This window comes from Bombina bombina, chromosome 7 (assembly GCF_027579735.1).
Source record: "Bombina bombina isolate aBomBom1 chromosome 7, aBomBom1.pri, whole genome shotgun sequence".
NCBI classification, from domain to species: domain Eukaryota; kingdom Metazoa; phylum Chordata; class Amphibia; order Anura; family Bombinatoridae; genus Bombina; species Bombina bombina.
The window spans coordinates 300220011-300244444 of record NC_069505.1 but is presented as its reverse complement, the minus strand read 5'-3'; the positions used below and the strand labels follow the sequence as shown (position 1 = coordinate 300244444).

Sequence of the window (24434 nt, the reverse complement as noted above, 5' to 3'; positions counted from 1 at the left end):
AATGCACTACTGTGAGATAGCTGAGCATATCTAGTGAGCCAATGACTCGAGTTCTTCTTATGAATAAACCAACATTTTCTTGGGATAGTAGCAAGTCTTGTACCTCAACACCAATAAAGCAGAGGCAGAGTTTCTTATCAGTCAGTGAGGATTATAAGGAAGTACAAAACCAATACTGCTGTATTTGTTTGAATTTTAATTTAAACTTCTTTTACATAATGTTTTTTTTTCCGGCAATTTCCCCCCCCCCCCCACTAGTTTTACAAACGTAGCTTTTTTATATCTCTGTAGTAATTGTAGTACATCTTCTCTTTAAAAGGAATATAAGTATTTTTGTTGCACCTAATACAGAGTATTTTAAAAGTATTTTTTAAACAGGAAAAGATACATTTCTGTTTTTATGCTTGAGGAATGTGTCACTGTAAAAGTTAATAACTTAAAGGGACAGTTTAGTCAAAATTAAGCTTTCATGATTCAGATAGGACATGTAATTGTAAACAACTTTCCAATTTACTTTTTTCATCAAATTTCCTTTGTTTTCTTGGTATTCTTTGTTGAAAGCTAAACCTAGATAGGCTCATATGCTACTTTCTAAGCCATTGAAGGCCGCCTCTTATCTGAATGCATTTGACAATTTTTCACATCTAGAGGGTGTTAATTCATGTGTGCCATATAGATAACATTGTGCTCACGCCCGTGGAGTTACTTATGAGAGGGCACTGACTGGCTAAAATGCAAGTCTCTCAAATTAACTGAAATAAGGAGGCAGTCTGCAGAGGCTTAGCTATAACGTAATCACGGAGGTAAATTATATTAAAGGGGTATATTAAAGGGACAGTCAACTCCAAAAAATTTATTATTTTAAAAGATAATCCCTTTATTACCCAGTTTTGCATAACCAACACAGTTATATTAATACACTTTCTATCTCTGTGATTACCTTACCTAAGATTCTTTTGACAGCCCCCTGATCACATGGCTATTTATTTATTATCTATTAATTTGTATTATAGCCAATTAGTGCATTGTCATCCACAACCCACGGGTGTGAGCACAATTTTATCTATATGGCTCACACAAACTAGCATTTCCCTGTTGTGAAAAGCTATTAAAAATGCATGTAATAAGAGGCTGTCTGTAGTATCTTAGAAACAGGCAGAAATTTAGAGGTTTAAATGTTGTAAAGTATATTAATATAACAATGTTGGTTGTGCAAAGCTGGGGTAATGGGTAATAAAGGGATGATCTTTTTACACAATAAAAAGTCTGGAGTAGACTAGACTGTCCCTTTTAAAGGGACATAAAGCAGCAAAAAGAAAATGCCTGCTTATATTAAAGTACTTTTTTTACTGCACTGTTGCTTGCCTGTACCTATGTGTTTAACATTTCTGACAGTAAATGGATTAATGCAACCACTGCTCAAATCCCTCACCAGTTTTTATTTCCCTCTTCCTAGAACAACATGATTCCGGCTACTCTGACCTGGGAGGAGATGCTGCACCCGTTATACCAGAAGTACAAGAGTTATATCACATGGGGGGACCAGGACTTACTGAATATCATTTTTTCTTTCAACCCAGGTAAAAATCGCCATCAAAATGTTTTAACCCCTTAATTACCACAGCACTTTTCCATTTTCTGTCCGTTTGGGACCAGGGCTATTTTAACATTTTTGCGGTGTTTGTGTTTAGCTGTAATTTTCCTCTTACTCATTTACTGTACCCACACATATTATATACCGTTTTTCTCACCATTAAATAGACTTTCTAAAGATACCGTTATTTTCATCATCCTATATAATAAAAGGCCAAGTGTGTTTGTCCGAAGCTGTCATGCGCAGTAGACAGCGCAGCACGAGGACAAACACACCTGGCCTTTGAGAGTCCCTAAGTCTCTGCTCTGCAGTGCGAGCAGAAGTGTGCGTGACCGAGCGTGGCCGGGGGCGTGGCCGAACGCGAAGGAGGCGTGGCCGAGCGTGAGGGCCACGAGGGGGCGTGGTCGAGCGTGAAGGGGCGGGGCCAGACGGGCCGTGAAAGGCTGTGCAGTTTGAGAGCTCAAAACAGCTCAAAAGAGGGGAGAGAGGGGGTAGGGAAAAGATAAGAAAGGTGAGAGAGAGATCAAGAGGGGAGAGAGAGATCAAGAGGGGAGATAAAAAGAGCAAAAGAGAGTGGAGGGAGAGCAAAAGAAAGGGGACAGAGAGATCAAAAGAAAGGGGGGGAAGAGAAAGAGAGGGGGAGAGAGAGGGGGGGAGGAGAGAGAGAGAGGGGGAGGAGAGAGAGGGGAGGAGAGAGAGAGGGGGGGAGGAGGAGAGAGAGAGGGGAGAGAGAGAGAGAGAGGGGGAGTGAGAGAGAGAGAGGGAGTGAGAGAGAGAGGGGAGGGGGAGAGAGAGAAGGGAGGGAGAGAGAGAGGGGAGGGGGAGAGAGAGAGGGGAGGGGGAGAGAGAGAGGGGAGAGAGAGAGGGGAGGGGGAGAGAGAGAGGGGAGGGAGAGAGAGGGGGGAGGGAGAGAGAGGGGGGAGGGGGAGAGAGAGGGGAGGGGAGAGAGAGGGGAGGGGGAGAGAGAGAGGGGAGGGGAGGGAGAGAGGGGAGGGGGAGGGAGAGAGGGGAGGGGGAGGGAGAGAGAGAGAGAGGGGAGGGAGAGAGAGAGGGGGAGAGAGAGAGGGGAGAAAGAGAGAGAGGGGGAGAGAGAGAGAGGGGGAGAGAGAGAGAGCGAGGGGGGGAGAGAGAGAGAGGGGGGGGAGAGAGAGAGAGGGGGGAGAGAGAGAGAGGGGGGAGAGAGAGAGATAGAGGGGAGAGAGATAGAGGGGAGAGAGAGAGATAGAGGGGAGAGAGAGAGAGATAGAGGGGAGAGAGAGGGAGAGAGAGAGAGAGACAGGGGAGAGAGAGAGCGCAAAAGAGAGGAGGGAGAGAGAGCGCAAAAGAGAGGGGTGAGAGAGCGCAAAAGAGAGGGGTGAGAGAGAGAGCACAAAAGAGAGGGGGAGACAGAGCGCAAAAGAGAGGGGGAGAGAGAGAGTGCAAAAGAGGGGGGGAGAGAGAGAGCGCAAAAGAGGGGGAGAGAGAGAGAGAGCGCAAAAGAGGGGGGAGAGAGAGAGCACAAAAGAGGGGGGGAGAAAGAGAGCGCAAAAGAGGGGGGATAGAGAGAGCGCAAAAGAGGGGGGATAGAGAGAGCGCAAAAGAGGGGGGGAGAGAGAGCGCAAAAGAGAGGGGAGAGAGAGAGCGCAAAAGAGAGGGGGGAGAGAGAGAGCGCAAAAGAGAGGGGGGAGAGAGAGAGCGCAAAAGAGAGGGGGGAGAGAGAGAGCGCAAAAGAGAGGGGGGAGAGAGAGAGCGCAAAAGAGAGGGGGGAGAGAGAGAGCGCGAAAGAGAGGGGGGAGAGAGAGAGCGCAAAAGAGAGGGGGGAGAGAGAGAGCGCAAAAGAGAGGGGGGAGAGAGAGAGCGCAAAAGAGAGGGGGGAGAGAGAGCGCAAAAGAGAGGGGGGAGAGAGAGAGCGCAAAAGAGAGGGGGGAGAGAGAGAGCGCAAAAGAGAGGGGGGAGAGAGATCTCAAAAGAAAGGGGGAGAGAAATCGCAAAAGAGAGGGGGGAGAGAGAGCAAAAGAGAGGGGCAGGGAGAGCGCAAGGGGTGGGACCGCTGTACCCTGCAAAAAATGGCCCGTGTGAACGGGCTTTAGGACTAGTATCTTATAATTTACTATAAATTTGTTTTATAAAATATGAGAAAAAAATGAAAAAAAACACACTTTTTCTAACTTTGACCCCAAAATCTGTTGCACATCTACAACCACCAAAATACAACCATACTGAATGGTTTCTAAATTCAGTCCTGACTTTAGAAATACCCAATGTTTACATGTTCTTTGCTTTTTTTGCAAGTTATAGGGCAATAAGTATAAGTAGCACTTAGCTATTTCCAAACCACTTTTTCTCCTGTTAAGTGTAGTCAGTCCACGGGTCATCATTACTTATGGGATATTAACTCCTCCCCAACAGGAAGTACAAGAGTACAAGAGGATCATAAAGTTTGTTATTTTAAAACAGCACCGGAGTGTGTTGTTCCTTATTAGGTAGAATTTGAAGAAGAATCTACCTGAGTTTTTGTATGATCTTAGTCGGCGTAACTAAGATTCATCTTGCTGTTCTCGGCCATTCTGAGGAGTGAGGTAAACTTCAGATCAGGGGACAGCGGGCAGGTTCACCTGCAAAGAGGTATGTTGCAGTATATTATTTTCTGAGGAATGGAATTGACTGAGAAAATACTGCCAATACCGATATAATGTAAGTTCAGCCTTAAATGCAGTAGTAGCAACTGGTATCAGGCTGTTATGTATATATGTTTACACTTCAGTATTCTGGGGAATGGCACTTCACTGGGACAATACTGTATGCATATAACTTTTAGCCTAACTTGCAGTGGGAACGACTAGCAGCAGGCTTTTAATGACATTTCATATTATTAGATTTTAAACGTTTGCTGGCATGTTAAATCGTTTAATTATCTGAGGTACTGGGTGAAAAATTGTTTTGGGCACTTTTTTTTTTTTCCACTTGGCTGTCGTTTATTTTAAATTAAGACAGTTCACTGAACTTCCCTCACTGTTGTGTGTGAGGGGGAGGGGCCTATTTTGGCGCTTTTGCTACGCATCAGAAATTCAGTCACAAGTCTGTTTCTCTCCCTGCATGATCCGGATCGTCTCTACAGAGCTCAAGGGTCTTCAAAAATTATTTTGAGGGAGGTAATCACTCACAGCAGATCTGTGAGATTGTGCATTTGACTGTGATAAAAAACGTTTATATTTTATACATTTTTTCTGCTATTAAGGGTTAGTTATCCATTACTAATGGGGGCAATCCTTTGCTAAATTTATGCCTTTACTGGGAAAAATTTGGTTTTTATAACTTCTCCGGTTCATTGTTATTCAACTGTCATAGTTTTTTGCTGTGCTTCTTAAAGGCACAGTACGTTTTACATATTACTTGTAAATTAACGAGTTGAAAAGTATTTCCAAGCTTGCTAGTCTAATTGCTAGTTTGTTAAACATGTCTGACTCAGAGGAATATCTCTGTGCTATATGTGCAAAAGCCAAGGTGGAGCCCAATAGAAATTTATGTACTAATTGCATTGATGCTACTTTAAATAAAAGTCAATCTGTACAAATTGAACATCATTCACCAAACAACGAGGGGGAAGTTATGCCGACTAACTTGCCTCACGTGTCAGTACCTGCATCTCCCGCTCGGGAGGTGCGTGATATTGTAACGCCGAGTACTTCAGGGCGGCCATTACAAATCACCCTACAGGACATGGCTAATGTTATGACTGAAGTTTTGTCTAAATTACCAGAACTTAGGGGTAAGCGAGATCACTCTGGGGTGAGAACAGAGTGCGCTGATAATAATAGGGCCATGTCAGATACTGCGTCACAATTTGCAGAACATGAGGACGGAGAGCTTCAATCTGCAGGTGACGGATCTGATCCAAATAGAGTGGATTCAGACATTTCAAATTTTAAGTTTAAACTAGAAAACCTCTGTGTACTGCTAGGGGAGGTGTTAGCGGCTCTGAATGATTGTAACACCGTTGCAATCCCAGAGAAATTATGTAGGCTGGATAGATACTATGCGGTACCAGCGAGTACTGACGTATTTCCTATACCTAAGAGGCTTACAGAGATAATTACTAAGGAGTGGGATAGGCCCGGTGTACCCTTTTCCCCCCCTCCTGTATTTAGAAAAATGTTTCCAATAGACGCCACCACACGGGACTTATGGCAGACGGTCCCTAAGGTGGAGGGAGCGGTTTCTACTCTGGCTAAGCGTACCACTATCCCGGTGGAGGATAGCTGTGCTTTTTCAGATCCAATGGATAAAAAATTAGAGGGTTACCTTAAGAAAATGTTTGTTCAACAAGGTTTTATATTGCAACCCCTTGCATGTATTGCGTCTGTCACGGCTGCGGCCGCATTTTGGTCCGAGTCTCTGGAAGAGACTCTTGACTCAGTAACTATAGATGAGATTTCAAATAAGCTTAAAACCCTTAAGCTAGCTAATTCATTTATTTCAGATGCCGTAGTACATTTAACTAAACTTACGGCTAAGAATTCCGGATTCGCCATTCAGGCACGTAGAGCACTGTGGCTAAAATCCTGGTCAGCTGATGTTACTTCTAAATCTAAATTACTTAACATACCTTTCAAGGGGCAGACCTTATTCGGGCCCGGTTTGAAAGAAATTATCGCTGACATTACAGGAGGTAAAGGCCATGCCCTGCCTCAAGACAGAGCCAAACCTAGGGCTAGACAGTCTAATTTTCATGCCTTTCGTAACTTCAAGGCAGGAGCAGCATCAACCTCCTCTGCACCAAAACAGGAAGGAGCTGTTGCTCGCTACAGACAAGGCTGGAAACCTAACCAGTCCTGGAACAAGGGCAAGCAGGCCAGAAAACCTGCTGCTGCCCCTAAGACAGCATGAATTGAGGGCCCCCGATCCGGGAACGGATCTAGTGGGGGGCAGACTTTCTCTCTTCGCCCAGGCTTGGGCAAGAGATGTCCAGGATCCCTGGGCGTTAGAGATCATATCTCAGGGATATCTTCTGGACTTCAAGACCTCTCCCCCAAAAGGGAGATTTCATCTTTCAAGGTTGTCAACAAACCAAATAAAGAAAGAGGCGTTTCTACGCTGTGTACAAGATCTTTTACTAATGGGAGTGATCCATCCGGTTCCGCGGTCGGAACACGGACAAGGGTTTTACTCAAATCTGTTTGTGGTTCCCAAGAAAGAAGGAACCTTCAGACCAATCTTGGATTTAAAGATCCTAAACAAATTCCTAAGAGTTCCATCGTTCAAAATGGAAACTATTCGGACAATCTTACCCATGATCCAAAAGGGTCAGTACATGACCACAGTGGATTTAAAGGATGCCTACCTTCACATACCGATTCACAAAGATCATTACCGGTATCTAAGGTTTGCCTTCCTAGACAGGCATTACCAGTTTGTAGCTCTTCCATTCGGATTGGCTACAGCTCCAAGAATCTTCACAAAGGTTCTGGGCTCTCTTCTGGCGGTGCTAAGACCGCAAGGAATTTCGGTGGCTCCGTACCTAGACGACATTCTGATTCAAGCATCAAGCTTTCAAACTGCCAAGTCTCATACAGAGTTAGTACTGGCATTTCTAAGGTCGCATGGGTGGAAGGTGAACGAAGAGAAGAGTTCTCTCTTTCCACTCACAAGAGTTCCCTTCTTGGGGACTCTTATAGATTCTGTAGAAATGAAGATTTACCTGACAGAAGACAGGTTAACAAAGCTCCAAAATGCTTGCCGTGTCCTTCATTCCATTCAACACCCGTCAGTGGCTCAATGCATGGAGGTAATCGGCTTAATGGTAGCGGCAATGGACATAGTACCCTTTGCACGCCTGCATCTCAGACCGCTGCAATTGTGCATGCTAAGTCAGTGGAATGGGGATTACTCAGATTTGTCCCCTACTCTGAATCTGGATCAAGAGACCAGAAATTCTCTTCTATGGTGGCTTTCTCGGCCACATCTGTCCAGGGGGATGCCCTTCAGCAGGCCAGACTGGACAATTGTAACAACAGACGCCAGCCTACTAGGTTGGGGCGCTGTCTGGAATTCCCTGAAGGCTCAGGGATCATGGACTGGGACTGGATAATCTCCTTCCAATAAACATTCTGGAATTGAGAGCAGTTCTCAATGCCCTTCTGGCTTGGCCTCAGTTAACAACTCGGAGGTTCATCAGGTTTCAGTCGGACAACATCACGACTGTAGCTTACATCAACCATCAAGGAGGGACAAGAAGCTCCCTAGCGATGATGGAAGTATCAAAGATAATTCGCTGGGCAGAGTCTCACTCTTGCCACCTGTCAGCGATCCACATTCCGGGTGTGGAGAACTGGGAGGCGGATTTCCTAAGTCGTCAGACTTTTCATCCGGGGGAGTGGGAACTTCATCCGGAGGTCTTTGCCCAAATACTTCGACGTTGGGGCAAACCAGAGATAGATCTCATGGCGTCTCGCCAGAACGCCAAGCTTCCTTGTTACGGGTCCAGGTCCAGGGACCCGGGAGCGGTCCTGGTAGATGCTTTGACAGCACCTTGGACCTTCGGGATGGCTTATGTGTTTCCACCCTTCCCGATGCTTCCTCGATTGATTGCCAGGATCAAACAGGAGAGAGCATCGGTGATTCTAATAGCGCCTGCGTGGCCAAGCAGGACCTGGTATGCAGATCTAGTGGGTATGTCATCCTGTCCACCTTGGTCTCTGCCGCTGAGACAGGACCTTCTGATTCAGGGTCCTTTCAAACATCAAAATCTAATTTCTCTGAAGCTGACTGCTTGGAAATTGAACGCTTGATTTTATCAAAGCGTGGATTTTCGGAGTCGGTAATTGATACCTTAATACAGGCTAGGAAACCTGTTACCAGAAAGATTTACCATAAAATATGGCGTAAATACTTACATTGGTGCGAATCCAAGAGTTACTCATGGAGTAAGGTTAGGATTCCTAGGATATTGTCTTTTCTACAAGAAGGTTTAGAAAAGGGTTTATCTGCTAGTTCCTTAAAGGGACAGATCTCAGCTCTGTCCATTCTTTTACACAAACGTCTGTCAGAAGTTCCAGACGTTCAGGCTTTTTGTCAGGCTTTGGCCAGGATTAAGCCTGTGTTTAAAACTATTGCTCCACCATGGAGCTTAAATTTAGTTCTTAACGTTTTACAGGGTGTTCCGTTTGAACCCCTTCATTCCATTGATATCAAATTGTTATCTTGGAAAGTTCTGTTTTTGATGGCTATTTCCTCGGCTCGAAGAGTCTCTGAGTTATCGGCCTTACATTGTGATTCTCCTTATCTGATTTTTCATTCAGACAAGGTTGTTCTGCGTACTAAACCTGGGTTCTTACCTAAGGTAGTCACTAATAGGAATATCAATCAAGAGATTGTTGTTCCATCATTGTGTCCTAATCCTTCTTCAAAGAAGGAACGACTTCTACACAATCTGGATGTAGTCCGTGCCCTGAAATTTTATTTACAGGCAACTAAAGATTTTCGACAAACTTCTTCCCTGTTTGTCGTTTATTCTGGACAGAGGAGAGGTCAAAAAGCTTCTGCTACCTCTCTCTCTTTTTGGCTTCGTAGCATAATACGTTTAGCCTATGAGACTGCTGGACAGCAGCCTCCTGAAAGAATTACAGCTCATTCTACTAGAGCTGTGGCTTCCACTTGGGCCTTTAAGAATGAGGCCTCTGTTGAACAGATTTGCAAGGCTGCAACTTGGTCTTCTCTTCATACTTTTTCCAAAGTTTACAAATTTGACACTTTTGCTTCTTCGGAGGCTGTTTTTGGGAGAAAGGTTCTTCAGGCAGTGGTTCCTTCCGTATAAAGATCCTGCCTGTCCCTCCCGTCATCCGTGTACTTAGCTTTGGTATTGGTATCCCATAAGTAATGATGACCCGTGGACTGACTACACTTAACAGGAGAAAACATAATTTATGCTTACCTGATAAATTCCTTTCTCCTGTAGTGTAGTCAGTCCACGGCCCGCCCTGTTTTTTATGGCAGGTCTAAATTTTTAAATCATACTCCAGTCACCACTGCACCCTATAGTTTCTCCTTTCTCGTTTGGTTCTCGGTCGAATGACTGGGTGTGACGTAGAGGGGAGGAGCTATATAGCAGCTCTGCTTGGGTGATCCTCTTGCACTTCCTGTTGGGGAGGAGTTAATATCCCATAAGTAATGATGACCCGTGGACTGACTACACTACAGGAGAAAGGAATTTATCAGGTAAGCATAAATTATGTTTCTCCAACATAGGTGTGTCCGGTCCACGGCGTCATCCTTACTTGTGGGATATTCTCTTCCCCAACAGGAAATGGCAAAGAGCCCAGCAAAGCTGGTCACATGATCCCTCCTAGGCTCCGCCTTCCCCAGTCATTCTCTTTGCCGTTGCACAGGCAACATCTCCACGGAGATGGCTCAGAGTTTTTTGGTGTTTTTTTTTTTTTTTTTTTTTTTTAGGAACATCATCGGTTCCTAAGATTCGCCTTTCTGGACAAGCATTACCAGTTTGTGGCACTCCCATTCGGACTAGCCACTGCTCCAAGAATTTTCACAAAGGTACTAGGGTCCCTTCTAGCAGTGCTAAGGCCAAGGGGCATTGCAGTAGTACCCTACTTGGACGACATACTGATTCAAGCGTCGTCTCTGCCACAAGCAAAGGCTCATACGGACATTGTCCTAGCCTTTCTCAGATCTCACGGGTGGAAAGTGAACGTAGAAAAAAGTTCTCTATTCCCGTCAACAAGAGTTCCCTTCTTGGGAACAATCATAGACTCCTTGGAAATGAAGATTTTTCTGATAGAAGCCAGAAAATCAAAACTTCTAAGCTCTTGTCAAGTACTTCATTCTGTTCTTCTTCCTTCCATAGCGCAGTGCATGGAAGTAATAGGTTTGATGGTTGCGGCAATGGACATAGTTCCTTTTGCGCGAATTCATCTAAGACCATTACAACTGTGCATGCTCAGACAGTGGAATGGGGATTATACAGATTTGTCCCCGACGATCCAAGTAGATCAGAGGACCAGAGATTCACTCCGTTGGTGGCTGACCCTGGACAACCTGTCCCAAGGGATGAGCTTCAGAAGACCAGAGTGGGTCATTGTAACGACCGACGCCAGCCTGGTGGGCTGGGGCGCGGTCTGGAAACACCTGAAAGCTCAGGGTCTATGGTCTCGGGAAGAATCTCTTCTCCCGATAAACATTCTGGAACTGAGAGCGATATTCAATGCTCTCAAGGCTTGGCCTCAACTAGCAAAGGCCAAATTCATAAGGTTTCAATCAGACAACATGACGACTGTTGCATATATCAACCATCAGGGGGGAACAAGGAGTTCCCTGGCGATGGAAGAAGTGACCAAAGTAATTCACTGGGCGGAGCTTCACTCCTGCCACTTGTCTGCAATCCACATCCCAGGAGTGGAAAATTGGGAAGCGGATTTTCTGAGTCGTCAGACATTTCATCTGGGGGAGTGGGAACTCCATCCGGAAATCTTTGCCCAAATAACTCAATTATGGGGCATTCCAGACATGGATCTGATGGCGTCTCGTCAGAACTTCAAGGTTCCTTGCTACGGGTCCAGATCCAGGGATCCCAAGGCGACTCTAGTAGATGCACTAGTAGCACCTTGGACCTTCAACCTAGCTTATGTATTTCCACCGTTTCCTCTCATTCCCAGGCTGGTAGCCAGGATCAATCAGGAGAGGGCTTCGGTGATCTTGATAGCTCCTGCGTGGCCACGCAGAACTTGGTATGCAGACCTGGTGAATATGTCATCGGCTCCACCATGGAAGCTACCTTTGAGACGGGACCTTCTTGTTCAAGGTCCGTTCGAACATCCGAATCTGGCATCACTCCAACTGACTGCTTGGAGATTGAACGCTTGATTTTATCAAAGCGTGGGTTCTCAGATTCTGTCATTAATACTCTTATTCAGGCTAGAAAGCCTGTAACTAGAAAAATTTACCATAAAGTATGGAAAAAATATATCTGTTGGTGCGAATCGAAAGGATTCCCATGGAACAGGGTAAAAATTCCTAAGATTCTATCCTTTCTACAAGAGGGTTTGGAGAAAGGATTATCTGCAAGTTCTTTGAAGGGACAGATTTCTGCTTTATCTGTTTTACTTCACAAGAAGCTGGCGGCTGTGCCAGATGTTCAGGCTTTTGTTCAGGCTCTGGTTAGAATCAAGCCTGTTTACAAACCTTTGACTCCTCCTTGGAGTCTCAATTTAGTTCTTTCAGTTCTTCAAGGGGTTCCGTTTGAACCCTTACATTCCGTAGATATTAAGTTATTATCTTGGAAAGTTTTGTTTTTGGTTGCAATTTCTTCTGCTAGAAGAGTTTCAGTTATCTGCTCTGCAGTGTTCTCCTCCTTATCTGGTGTTCCATGCAGATAAGGTGGTTTTGCGTACTAAACCTGGTTTTCTTCCGAAAGTTGTTTCTAACAAAAATATTAACCAGGAGATAGTTGTGCCTTCTTTGTGTCCGAATCCAGTTTCAAAGAAGGAACGTTTGTTGCACAATTTGGATGTAGTTCGGGCTCTAAAGTTCTATTTAGAGGCTACAAAGGATTTCAGACAAACATCTTCCTTGTTTGTTATTTATTCTGGTAAAAGGAGAGGTCAAAAAGCAACTTCTACCTCTCTCTCTTTTTGGCTTAAAAGCATCATCAGATTGGCTTATGAGACTACCGGACGGCAGCCTCCTGAAAGAATCACAGCTCATTCCACTAGGGCTGTGGCTTCCACATGGGCCTTCAAGAACGAGGCTTCTGTTGATCAGATATGTAAGGCAGCGACTTGGTCTTCACTGCACACTTTTACCAAATTTTACAAATTTGATACTTTTGCTTCTTCTGAGGCTATTTTTGGGAGAAAGGTTTTGCAAGCTGTGGTGCCTTCCATCTAGGTGACCTGATTTGCTCCCTCCCATCATCCGTGTCCTAAAGCTTTGGTATTGGTTCCCACAAGTAAGGATGACGCCGTGGACCGGACACACCTATGTTGGAGAAAACAGAATTTATGTTTACCTGATAAATTACTTTCTCCAACGGTGTGTCCGGTCCACGGCCCGCCCTGGTTTTTTAATCAGGTCTGATGATTTATTTTCTCTAACTACAGTCACCACGGTATCATATGATTTCTCCTATGCAAATATTCCTCCTTTACGTCGGTCGAATGACTGGGGAAGGCGGAGCCTAGGAGGGATCATGTGACCAGCTTTGCTGGGCTCTTTGCCATTTCCTGTTGGGGAAGAGAATATCCCACAAGTAAGGATGACGCCGTGGACCGGACACACCGTTGGAGAAAGTAATTTATCAGGTAAACATAAATTCTGTTTTTTTCCAAATTAGCGATAGTTACATTGTAACACTGATATCTGTCAGGAATCCCTAGATATCCCTTGACAAATATATATATATTTTTTAGAAGATATCCCAAAGTATTGAACTAGGCCCATTTTGGTATATTTCATGCTACCATTTCACCGCCAAATGCGATCAAATAAGAAAAATCACTTTTTCACAAATTTTTTCACAAACTTTAGGTTTCTCACTGAAATTATTTTCAAACACTTTGAGCAATTATGGCATAAATGGTTGTAAATGCTTCTCTGGGATCCCCTTTGTTCAGAAATAGCAGAAATATATGGCTTTAGCGTTGCTTTTTGGTAATTAGAACGCTGCTAAATGCTGCTGCGTACCACATGTGTATTATGCCCAGCAGTGCAGGGGTTAATTAGGGAGCTTGTAGGGTTAATTTTAGCTTTAGTGTAGTAGACAACCCAAAGTATTGATCTAGGCCCATTTTGGTATATTTCATGCCACAATTTCACCGCCAAATGCGATTAAATAAAAAAAATCGTTCACTTTTTCACAAGCTTTTTCACAAACTTTAGGTTTCTCACTGAAATTATTTACAAACAGCTTGAGAAATTATGGCACAAATGGTTGTAAATGCTTCTCTGGGATCCCCTTTGTTCAGAAATAGTGGACATATATGGCTTTGGCGTTGCTTTTTGGTAATTAGAAGGCCGCTAAATGCTGCTGCGCATCACACGTGTATTATGTCTAGCAGTGAAGGGGTTAATAAGGTAGCTTGTAGGGAGCTTGCAGGGTTAATTTTAGCTTTAGTGTAGAGAACAGCCTCCCACCTGACACATCACACCCCCTGATCCCTCCCAGACAGCTCTCTTCCCTCCCCCACCCCACAATTGTCCCCGCCATCTTAAGTACTGGCAGAAAGTTTGCCAGCACTAAAATAAGGTATCTTTTAATTTTATTTTTTAGCATATTTACATATGCTGCGGTGTAGTATACCCTTTAGCCCCCAACCTCCCTGATCCCCCCTAAAACTGCTTTCTAACCCTCCCCCTCTACCTTATTGGGAGCCATCTTGGGTACGGTCTGCCAGTACTCAGTTTACAAAAAAAATAATTTTTATTTTTTTTCTGTAGTGTAGCTTCCCCTCCAAAGACCAACCCCCCACCCCATCCCAGATCCCTTAGATCCTTTTTATATGAATTCCCTCCTCTCTCTCCCACTTTTCTCACAAAATGTTTCTGTTGTGTAGCAGTTCCCACCCGCTCCCTCCCTATGCACGCGCCCGCCCGAACGGGCCCCGGCGACCCCGCCCCCCTTCTAATTCAGGAACCCATCGATGGCCTCCCACATCGGCTCCCACCCACCAACGATTGCGCCCATCGATGTCCGGTGCAGAGAGGGCCACAGAGTGGCTCTCTCTGCATCGGATGGTTAAAAAACATTATATCGATATCGAGGCATCACTGCAATAACCGGAAAGCAGCTGGAAGCGATCAGGATCGCTTCCACCGCTTTTCAAGACTGACGCCATACGCCGTACGTCCTCGGTCGTTAACTGTATTTTTTTTGAGGACGTATGGCGTACGTCGTTGGTCCTTAAGGGGTTAAAGGGACCGCCAAGTCCAAAATAAACATTCATGATTTAAATAGGACATGTCATTTTAAACAACTGTCCAATTTACTTTTATCACCAATGTTGCTTTGTTCTCTTGGTATTCTTAGTTGAAAGCTAAATCTAGGAGGCTCATATGCTAATTTCTTAGACCTTTAAGGCCGTCTCTAATCTGAATCCATTTTGACAGTTTTTCACCACTAGAGGGTGTTAGTTCATGTGTGTCATATAGATAACATTAAGCTCATGCACTTAAAGTTACCTAGGAGTCAGCAATGATTGGCTAAAATGCAAGTCTGTCAAAAGAACTGAAATAAGGGGGCAGTTTGCAGAAGCTAAGATACAAGATAATTACAGAGGTAAAACGTGTGTATTGTTATAACAGTGTTGGTTATGCAAAACTGGGGAATGGGTAATAAAGGGATTATCTATCTTTTTAAAAATTAACAATTCTCCTGTTGACTGTCCCTATATATAGTTATGGGTTACAATAAACAGAAAAAAACATAATGGTAGAAGACCCTGCCCTTGAGTCACTGTAAACTGTAAACCCTCTTTACATAAAAATGATCGACTCATGAGCTTACATTCTAGGTATGCTTTTCAACAAAGGATATCGAGAGAATGAACCAAATGTGATAACAGAAGTACATTTTAAAAGTGTCTGAAAACTGCATGCTCTGTCTGATCCATGAAGTGTCCCTTTAACTGTCTGGTTTCTAACACTGGCTACAAAACTTCATTCATAACAATGCTGCACCTGTGTGAAAAACTATTTCTCGTGTACACAGTATGAGCTTTCAGTATGGAGTGTGCTAACGCAATGTTTTTTTAGTTATTATCTAGCTATCCGTTTATACATACAACTTGTTCTTCTTGGGCTGCGCTAAGGGAAAATGTTTTGTGAGATCAATTCACAGACAAATTTTAAAAATATTTTAATAAGATACACTGAATTACAGCAAGATTGTTTTTTATTTTTACTGCCATTCAGTCAGAAGCAGTTTTTAATTAGCACAAATTGGAATACAACAGCTGATGGAAAATCTACAAAGTACTGGTATCTGATTTGATGACAATTTAAAAAGTATGTGAAAAAAAAAATCTTGTGGGCAGTGTTGGAATGCAGCAGGCATGCCACAGTGCAGAATACAAAATGTAGTTAAGTTGTCTCTCACACATTTGTTTTAATCAGACACATGGGGGTCTGGTATGATCTATAACCCCTTAGTGACCACAGCACTTTTCCATTTTCTGACCGTTTGGGACCAAGGCTATTTTTACATTTCTGCAGTGTTTGCGTTTAGCTGTAATTTTCCTCTTACTCATTTACTGTACCCACACATATTATATACCGTTTTTCTCGCCATTAAATGGACTTTCTAAAAATACCATTATTTTGATCATATCAAAAAAATTATAAAATATAATGAAAAAATGGAAAAAAACACAATTTTTCTAACTTTGACCCCCAAAATCTGTTACATATCTACAACCACCAAAAAACACTGTGCTAAATAGTTTCTAAATTTTGTCCTGAGTTTAGAAATACCCAATGTTTACATGTTCTTTGCTTTTTTTGCAAGTTATAGGGCCATAAATACATGTAGCACTTTGCTATTTCAAAACCACTTTTTTTCAAAATTAGCGCTAGTTACATTAGAACACTGATATCTTTCAGGAATCTCTGAATATTCCTTGACATGTATATATTTTTTTTTAGAAGACAACCCAAAGTATTGATCTAGGCCCATTTTGGTATATTTCAAGCCACCATTTCACTGCTAAATTCGATCAAATAAAAAAAATTGTTCACTTTTTCACAAACTTTTTCACAAATGTTAGGTTTCTAACTGAAATTATTTACAAACAACTTACGCAATTGTGGCATAAATGGTTGTAAATGCTTCTCTGGGATCCCCTTTGTTCAGAAATAGCAGACATTTATGGCTGTGGCATTACTTTTTGGTAATTAGAAGGACGCTAAATGCTGCTGCGCACCACACTTGTGTTATGCCCAGCAGTGAAGGGGTTAATTAGGTAACTTGTAGGGAGCATGTAGGGTTAATTTTAGCTTTAGTGTAGTATAGTAGACAACCCAAAGTATTGATCTGGGCCCATTTTGATATATTTCATGCCACCATTTCACCGCCAAATTCGATCAAATAAAAAAAATCGTTAACTTTTTCACTAACTTTGGGTTTCTCACTGAAATTATTTACAAACAGCTTGTGCAATTATTGTACAAATGGTTGTAAATGCTGTTCTGGGATCCACTTTGTTCAGAAATAGCAGACATATATGGCTTTGGCGTTACTTTTTGGTAATTAGAAGGCCGCTAAATGCCGCTGCTCACCACACTTGTAATATGCCCAGCAGTGACAGGGTTAATTAGGTAGCTTGTAGGAAGCTTGAAGGGTTAATTTTAGCTTTAATGTAGAGATCAGCCTCCCACCTGACACATCCCACCCCATGATCCCTCTCAAACAGCTCTCATCCCTCCCCCACCCCACAATTGTCCCCGCCATCTTAAGTACTGGCAGAAAGTCTGCCAGTACTAAAATAAAAGCTATCTTTGATATTTTTTTTTAAAGCATATTTACATATGCTGCTCTGTAGGATCCGCCCTTAGCCCCCAACCTCCCTGATCCCCCCCCCCCCCCCCTAAACAGCTCTCTAACACACCCCACACTATTTCCCACCATTTTGGGTACTGGCAGCTGTCTGCCAGTACCCACTTTGCACTTAAATGTGTTTTTTTTATATAGTTTATTTTTTTTCTGTAGTGTAGCTGCCCCCCTGCATACCCTACCCCCTCCCCCTCCTAGATCCTCATTTATAAAATTATTTCCCTCCTCCTCTTCCACCCAAAACCGCCACCCACCACCCTGTCCCACCACTTTAACTTTTTAGCCCAGATCGCGGGCGTGCACGTGTGCGTGCACGCGCATGCTCGTGCACGCACGGGGGCACGTGTGCACGCGCACGCGATCTTTCCTGACTGTTGGCCGGAAGAGACTGCCAGCGATGAGCCGCCCACCCACCTCCCTGTAGCTGCTCCCACCCACCAACGATCGGCACCATCGCTGGCCGATGCAGAGAGGGCCACAGAGTGGCCCTCTCTGCATGGGTGTGCTAAAAAAGGTATTGCAGTGATGCCTCAATATTGAGGCATCACTGCAATACCTTAGAAGCTGCTGGAAGCGATCAGGATCGCTTCCAGAGCTTCAAACCCCAGAGGAAGTGCCAGGCACGTCCTTGGTCGTTAAGTGACCTCCAATGGAGGACGTGCCTGGCACGTCCTTGGTCGTTAAGGGGATAAAAAGTACCAATGTGGTTCACATTTTTTTTGCAGGATTTCCAAATTTGAAACCATTGTGTCCTGTTAGAAAACAGGTTTTTCTAAACATTTTCTATACTGTGCTGTGAAAATCCATCATTATGTTTGTACAGAGATAAAATAATGCATAAAAAAAGTGTTAATTTCCAAATGGATATAAATTAAAACTATATGATTCAAACAAATTTTTCATACTTAAAGGGACACTAAACACATTTTTTTTCTTTTATGATTCAGATAGAGCATGATATTTTAAGCAGCTTTCTACTTTACTCCTATTATAAATTTTTCTTCGTTCTCTTGCTATCATTATTTAAAAAACAGGAATTTTTGGTTCAGAACCTGGGTTACGCTTGCTTATTGTTTTTTCTAAATGTAGCCATCAATAAGCAAGATCTATCCAGGGTGCTGAACTGAAAATGGGCTGCCTCCCAAGCTTCACATTCCTGCTTTTTAAATAAAGATAGCAAGAGAACGAAGAAAAATCAATAATAGGAGTAAATTAGAAAGTTGTTTAAAATTGCATGCTCTATCTGAATCTCGAAAGAAAAAATATGGGTTTAGTGTCCCTTTAACTTCATAATTTCCCATGGATATAACATAAGTTTAACTGTCTCAAAGTTACCATAGCCTGATATGTTTCAGCCAATTGCCCAAAATTATTGACTAACACTGTTCATTCCCCTTTATATTCAAACTAAAACCAGACAATTGGCTAAAATCAAAATGGTCTCTGTCACGTAACCAGCACTGCCCAGCATAGCAGAGGTTAATTTTCTTGTAACCTTAACTTACGAATTTTCTTAGAAAACAGGCACAAATATAAGTTAAGTCTAGGACGCTTGTAGCATTACATTAAGGTAATAGGAAAAGAAGTTTATTTTTGAGGCTTCAGCTTTAAATATTTTTTTTCTGCTTTGATTTTTAGAGAATCTTTATGTGTTCCCGTGTCAGTGGAACTACAGACCTGACCACTGCATGTATGGCAGTAATTGTAAAGGGGCAGAAGAAGACGGAGTGTCTATACTACACGGGAATAGGGGCGTATACCACGACGACAAGCAGCCAAGCTTCAAAGCCTTTTATGAAGTGATACGAGATGTAAGTGACTGTGTTGATAACTTCAATTTTTTCTCCAATCGTTTAAAGTATAGTCCCGAATTATGACACTAGTCCAGCAGCCCTACTTGCCCTATATAATTTCCAAAACTCTGACTCTCTCTACTGCTCTGTATCACCCAGTGAGAGGAAGGTTTGCCACCCAGCTGGTATTTAACTGACATGGCCGGTATGTTTTTAAGGTTCAGGTCAAAGTTGAAAATAAAGATTACAAATAAAAGATTTAATATAAAAATAGAGATGCTATCATGATCAAATTTCTTCTAAGTGTATTGGACTGTAATTATAAACAAATGATCATTTCAAATCAGTCCTAACAGCTTTAGTTCCTGATTTATGATGTACTAATATTTTTGCAAATTTATGCCAATGGGAATGGCTGGTATTTTTTTTTTTTTTAGAAAAGGTATCACCCTAGTGAGAGACATGTTAGCCCCACCCCTTACAGTCAAGTCACACCCTTTTTACAGCAAAAAACATCCATTTTAAAGCATAGTTTGTGTCTGAAGCCCTGCCCATGTCTGTATCCCAGTTTTATTGAAGGGAAAAGGAAAAAAGCAGAGCGCATCCACGATTCACAGTTCAGTTTAATTCAGCAACACACACACATATAATTAGGGTTGCCACCCGGCCCTTAAAATACATTACACTTATAAGTTACACATGCTGCAGGGTGTGCAGGGAGGAATATAAATAGTGTTGTCCAGAAACACAATACATGTTCCTCCCAGCACACCCTGCAGCATGTGTAACTCATAAGTGTGCAGGAAAACATGGCTGAGGTGGCAACCCTACATATAATGCTCTTACATAAAATACAATAAGCTTATCTGCAAAGATATCCACGGTACAGTCCGGAATCAAGGGCTTCCTAGGAATTCTCCCCACTAGCTGCCTGCAGCTCCAGTGACCTTCGTAATCCTGCGCCCTCTGTACTTGAGCAGATATAATAAAAACCAAGCCGCGCAACTAGCCAAGTTACAAGTAAAATATGCTTGACACACTACTCTGTAGCCTCTACGCATTTCATTCGCTCCCAGCAAACCTTCTCAAGAGGTTGTAAGCAACAAGTAGCGTTCCTAAATGTTTAAAACACTTAGAGTACCCTCCTCCATATGCCATGTCATGAGCGTGCAACGTAATAGCACGCCCCTTCCATGAAATAATACATTATGATACAAGGGATGTTATATTAGAGAGGGGATATTAAGTATCCTATATATAAAAACCCATATTTTCTTTTACACTGTCCCTTTGATTAAATACGAATCTACCATCCTTTGGCAACATTTCTCACATTTCTCACTTTTATGCATATAAATTCCCTTAACAACCACAATGCACCCTGTACATCGCTGGTCATTAAGGGTTTTCTTGGGTATAATAGCGCTATTATACCTTCCTTTCTTTCTGCTGGCTACTGGAAATAGCAAGAAATTCAATCCTCATAGGTACGTCGCTGGTCCTTAAAGGGATATTCCAGTCAAAATTTAATTGCACATAGATTAATTACATGTTTGAATAGAAACATATTTGCAATATACATGTATTAGCAAAAATGCTTCTAGTAAAAGTTCTCACTGTTTTAGTGCTAATATTTTTCTTTGCACGTGCACGTGAAGTATAGCTAGATATTGTCACTGCACCAACATTTTAAATACTGCAGCTGCTCAGATCATCGCTGGGGCTTGTATCATGTCAACAAGTAACAAATTGAATCATTACCAGATGGCACAAGCAGCTAAGGCTCTCTGAGCAAGTGCTGTGGTTAAAATGCTGGTGCACGTTGCATATGTAAATACTCTTTTAAAACAGTTATAGCTTTTATTAGAAGCATTTTTGCTAATACATGTATATTACAAAAATGCTTCTGTTCAATACTGAAATGCATCCATGTGGATTCCAATTTTGGCTGGAATATCCCTTTAAGGGTTTAAAAAAGGACCAGCAAATACAGTAGATTTACATAATCAACAAAAACGTGATACGACAATGCAATAGCACTTAAGGGACAGTCTACAATAGAATTTTTATTGTTTTAAAATATAGCTAATCCTTTTATTACCCATTCCCCAGTTTTGCAAAACCATCACAGTTATATTAAAGGGACATAATACTCATATGCTAAATCACTTGAAACTGATGCAATATAACTGTAAAAAGCTGACAGGAAAATATTCCCTGAGCATCTCTATGTAAAAAAGGAAGATATTTTACCTCACAATCTCCTCAGCTCAGCAGAGTAAGTTCTGTGTAAAAAGTTATACTTCACCTGCTCCCAGCTGCAGGTAAAAAAAAAATAAAAAAAATGAAGAAATGAACAGCAGCCAATCAGCATCAGCAGTGCTGAGGTCATGAACTCTTACTGTGATTTCATGAGATTTGACTTAACTCTCATGAGATTTCATAGTAAGCTTCCTTTACCTGATTGGTGAAATAATATGAGAGTTCACGAGGCTCATCCCCTAAGCTGTCCCAGGACAGACACACTAAAATGCTGCTTAGAAATCCTTTACAATGGGATGTGGCTACTGAGGAACTTTTGAGGTAAAATATCTTTCTTTTTTACATAGAGATGTTCAGGTGATATTTTCTAGTCAGCTTTTTACAGCTATGCTGCATCACTTTCAAGTGTTTAGACATTTGGGTATTATGGCCCTTTAATATACTTTTTACCTCAGTGATTAACTTGTATCTAAGCATCTTCTGACAGCCACCTGATCACATGACTGTGACTATTTAAAATCTATTGAATTGCATTTAGTATTGTATTGTGTTAACTCTTAAATAACTCCCCGGGCGTTAACACAGTGTTATCTATATAGCCCACATGAACTTATCAGTCTCTTGTTTTAAAAGCATGTGATAAGAGGCAGCCCTCAAGTGCTTAGGAATTAGCATATGAGATTACCTAGGTTTAGTTTCAACTAAGAATACCAAGAGAACAAAGCAAATTTGATGATAAAAGTAAATTGGAAAGTTGATTAAAATGCAATGCCCTATCTGAATAATGAAAGTTTAATTTTGACTAGACTGTCCCTTTAGTATGAACTTCAAATGAGGAGTAGAATTTTTCTGACAAATTTCAGTTATATCTATTTCCACTCCTCCTCTATCATGTGACAGCCATCAGCCAATCACAAATGCATATACGTATAATATGTAAATTCTTGCACATGCTCAGTAGGAACTGGTGACTCAAAAAGTGAAAATATAAAAATACTCTGCACATTTTGTTAATGGAAGTAAATTGGAAAGTTGTTTAACATTGTATGCTCTATCATTAAACTTTAACTTGAGTGTCCCTTTACCTCATTGTATACTGTACATAAAATGTTAAATTATTTCATATATGTCTGCTTTTTTATCAGGTTTTTATGTTGGTTGTGAAAAGAGATTTTATACTGAACTAATACAATTCATTAATTTTTTCCCTGTAACAGTATCCATTTGATGGCAATCTCTTCCAGTCGATGTACTATCCCCTCCAATCAAAGTTTTTAGAGAGCGTACACACACTATGCGGCAGGATACCACAGGTTTTTCTGAAGCAGATTGAGAAGACCATGAAGAAAGTCTATGAGAGACGGGTTATTGTGCATGCAGGGGCCCATTTAAGACTCTGAGAGTATGCTGAGCTTTCTTCCATTGGGAGAGTACACAAGATGCATATATACAATAAAGAAAAATGGGAGCACCACATCTGGAACTAGGAGACAATTTTGACATGTCAAAAAAGACACTGTTGATCATTTGGGTTGGCAGAAATGGCACCAGGTTAATTTATTTGGATTATTCTCTGCATACATGGAAAAGCACTATACATATGTCTTGCTGTCAACAATTCCATATGGTTACTGTTATTCTTCATGGAATTCATTAACAGTCTTATACTTAGAAATAGCAGCATATTAGCACCAATAGGACAACCTGGTCTGCCCATTGTGCTTTCTAAATTCTTGGCTTATTTAGACTTCAGAGTTGCCTTCTGCATATCCTTCTTGGGCTACTCTTCTATATAGGTAGCCTTTGCTTATGTCTGGATTCCATTCTGAAGGAGTCACTGCAAAAAGAATCTGTATAAAAAGAATCTACTTATATCATGTAAGCCAAAGGGAAATTTATGATTTACTTTTCAGCCCCCTCTCAAAATTGACACAAATAATATTGATTTAATTTTTGGATTACAAAATGGGGAGATTAACATGGCAAATATTGACTAAGTGTTTGTTTTAGGAGGTAACAATCCCAAGCTGGTGGGATATTAACTGTATTAACGACAGAAGCGCTTTAGGATTGTGATAACTGCAAAATCACACAAACAATACCGGCTGATGTTCAGAAATCATTATCTGCTAAATACAAGTCCACAACTGGGATTAACCACTAACTATCAAAGTATTGTCCCTTTAAGTGCAAAGTCTCCTCGATTCCTGTGCAAACAAGGTCTTATCTGATGACAGACTACTAGTTAATGCTGGTAATTTATTTATCCTTCCAAAGAGAGTTGTCAGTGCCGTTTTAGTTATTATTGTGAAGCAGTGTTAAGCAAACTGTTGTCAAATGAGAGCGACCTGTACTTCTGGAAGGATATACCCCGTATCTACCTAGCTGTCTGTAAAGTTGCCCAAAGATTTGATTTATTTGTTTATTTTATCTGTAATATAGTCATTTTTCTTGTTTTCTATGGATATACATTGGGGGTGCTTGTCATGTTGATATATAATGTTTTTTTTAATCTTTAGTTAATTTATATTACATAGAGCTTTGCACAGACTCAACTGGTTAAAGCTTTAGACAGCAACTTACATGGATGGAACTTTGAAAGTTTCAATATGTGAACTTTGTAGAAAATTATTAGGAGAGATTCGAAAAAAATAATAATGGAATAACTTAAAGTGAATGTAAAGTTTGCGGAATGAGTGCCCGGTTTTTAAAAATCCTATTAAAAACAGGGGCACTTTCATTCATCAAACTTTACATTTCACTGGTTTTGTTAAAATACTTACCTTTTCGTCTTGAAAGCCGCTGCAGCGCTTCTCCAGCCCACGGCAAGCCTCTTCATACATCAGCAATTAAGATTCCGGGTTACTCCAATAACAGCACCAGAGCGCCTTTCACGAAGAGAAGGTATTTTAACAAAACCAGTGAAATGTAAAGTTTGATGAATGAAAGTGCCCCTGTTTTTAATAGGATTAATAAAAACCGGGCACTGGTTCACATTCACTTTAATAAATTATAGAGATTTACTAAATCAGCACTGAGCTGTTCTTAAAGTGATTGTAAACTTTAACCAATTAAAGGCCAGTATTAAATAATGCTCTTAAAAACAGGGGCACTTTAATTCATTAAAGTTTACAATGATGCTTATTTTTAAAAATACTTACTTTTACGTTTTACTTTTACGTTATGGTAAACATATCACCGATCCTCCACCCGCATCTGCTGCTTCATTAGCATTTCGATGACAAAACCGGCT

At 41.7% G+C, this 24434-nt stretch overlaps 1 protein-coding gene across 1 annotated transcript in view; it reads left to right on the top strand.

The window, feature by feature from the left end:
• GXYLT2 (glucoside xylosyltransferase 2) overlaps positions 1-24105 on the top strand; it is a 116767-nt gene extending 92662 nt beyond the window's left edge. The window contains exons 5-7 of the mRNA XM_053720886.1: positions 1457-1580; positions 18765-18937; positions 22399-24105. Of these exons, the coding sequence (XP_053576861.1) occupies positions 1457-1580; positions 18765-18937; positions 22399-22581 (480 nt within the window). The 3' untranslated portion in view covers positions 22582-24105. The remainder of the gene's footprint in view (positions 1-1456; positions 1581-18764; positions 18938-22398) is intronic.
• Positions 24106-24434: the final 329 nt, after the last annotated feature.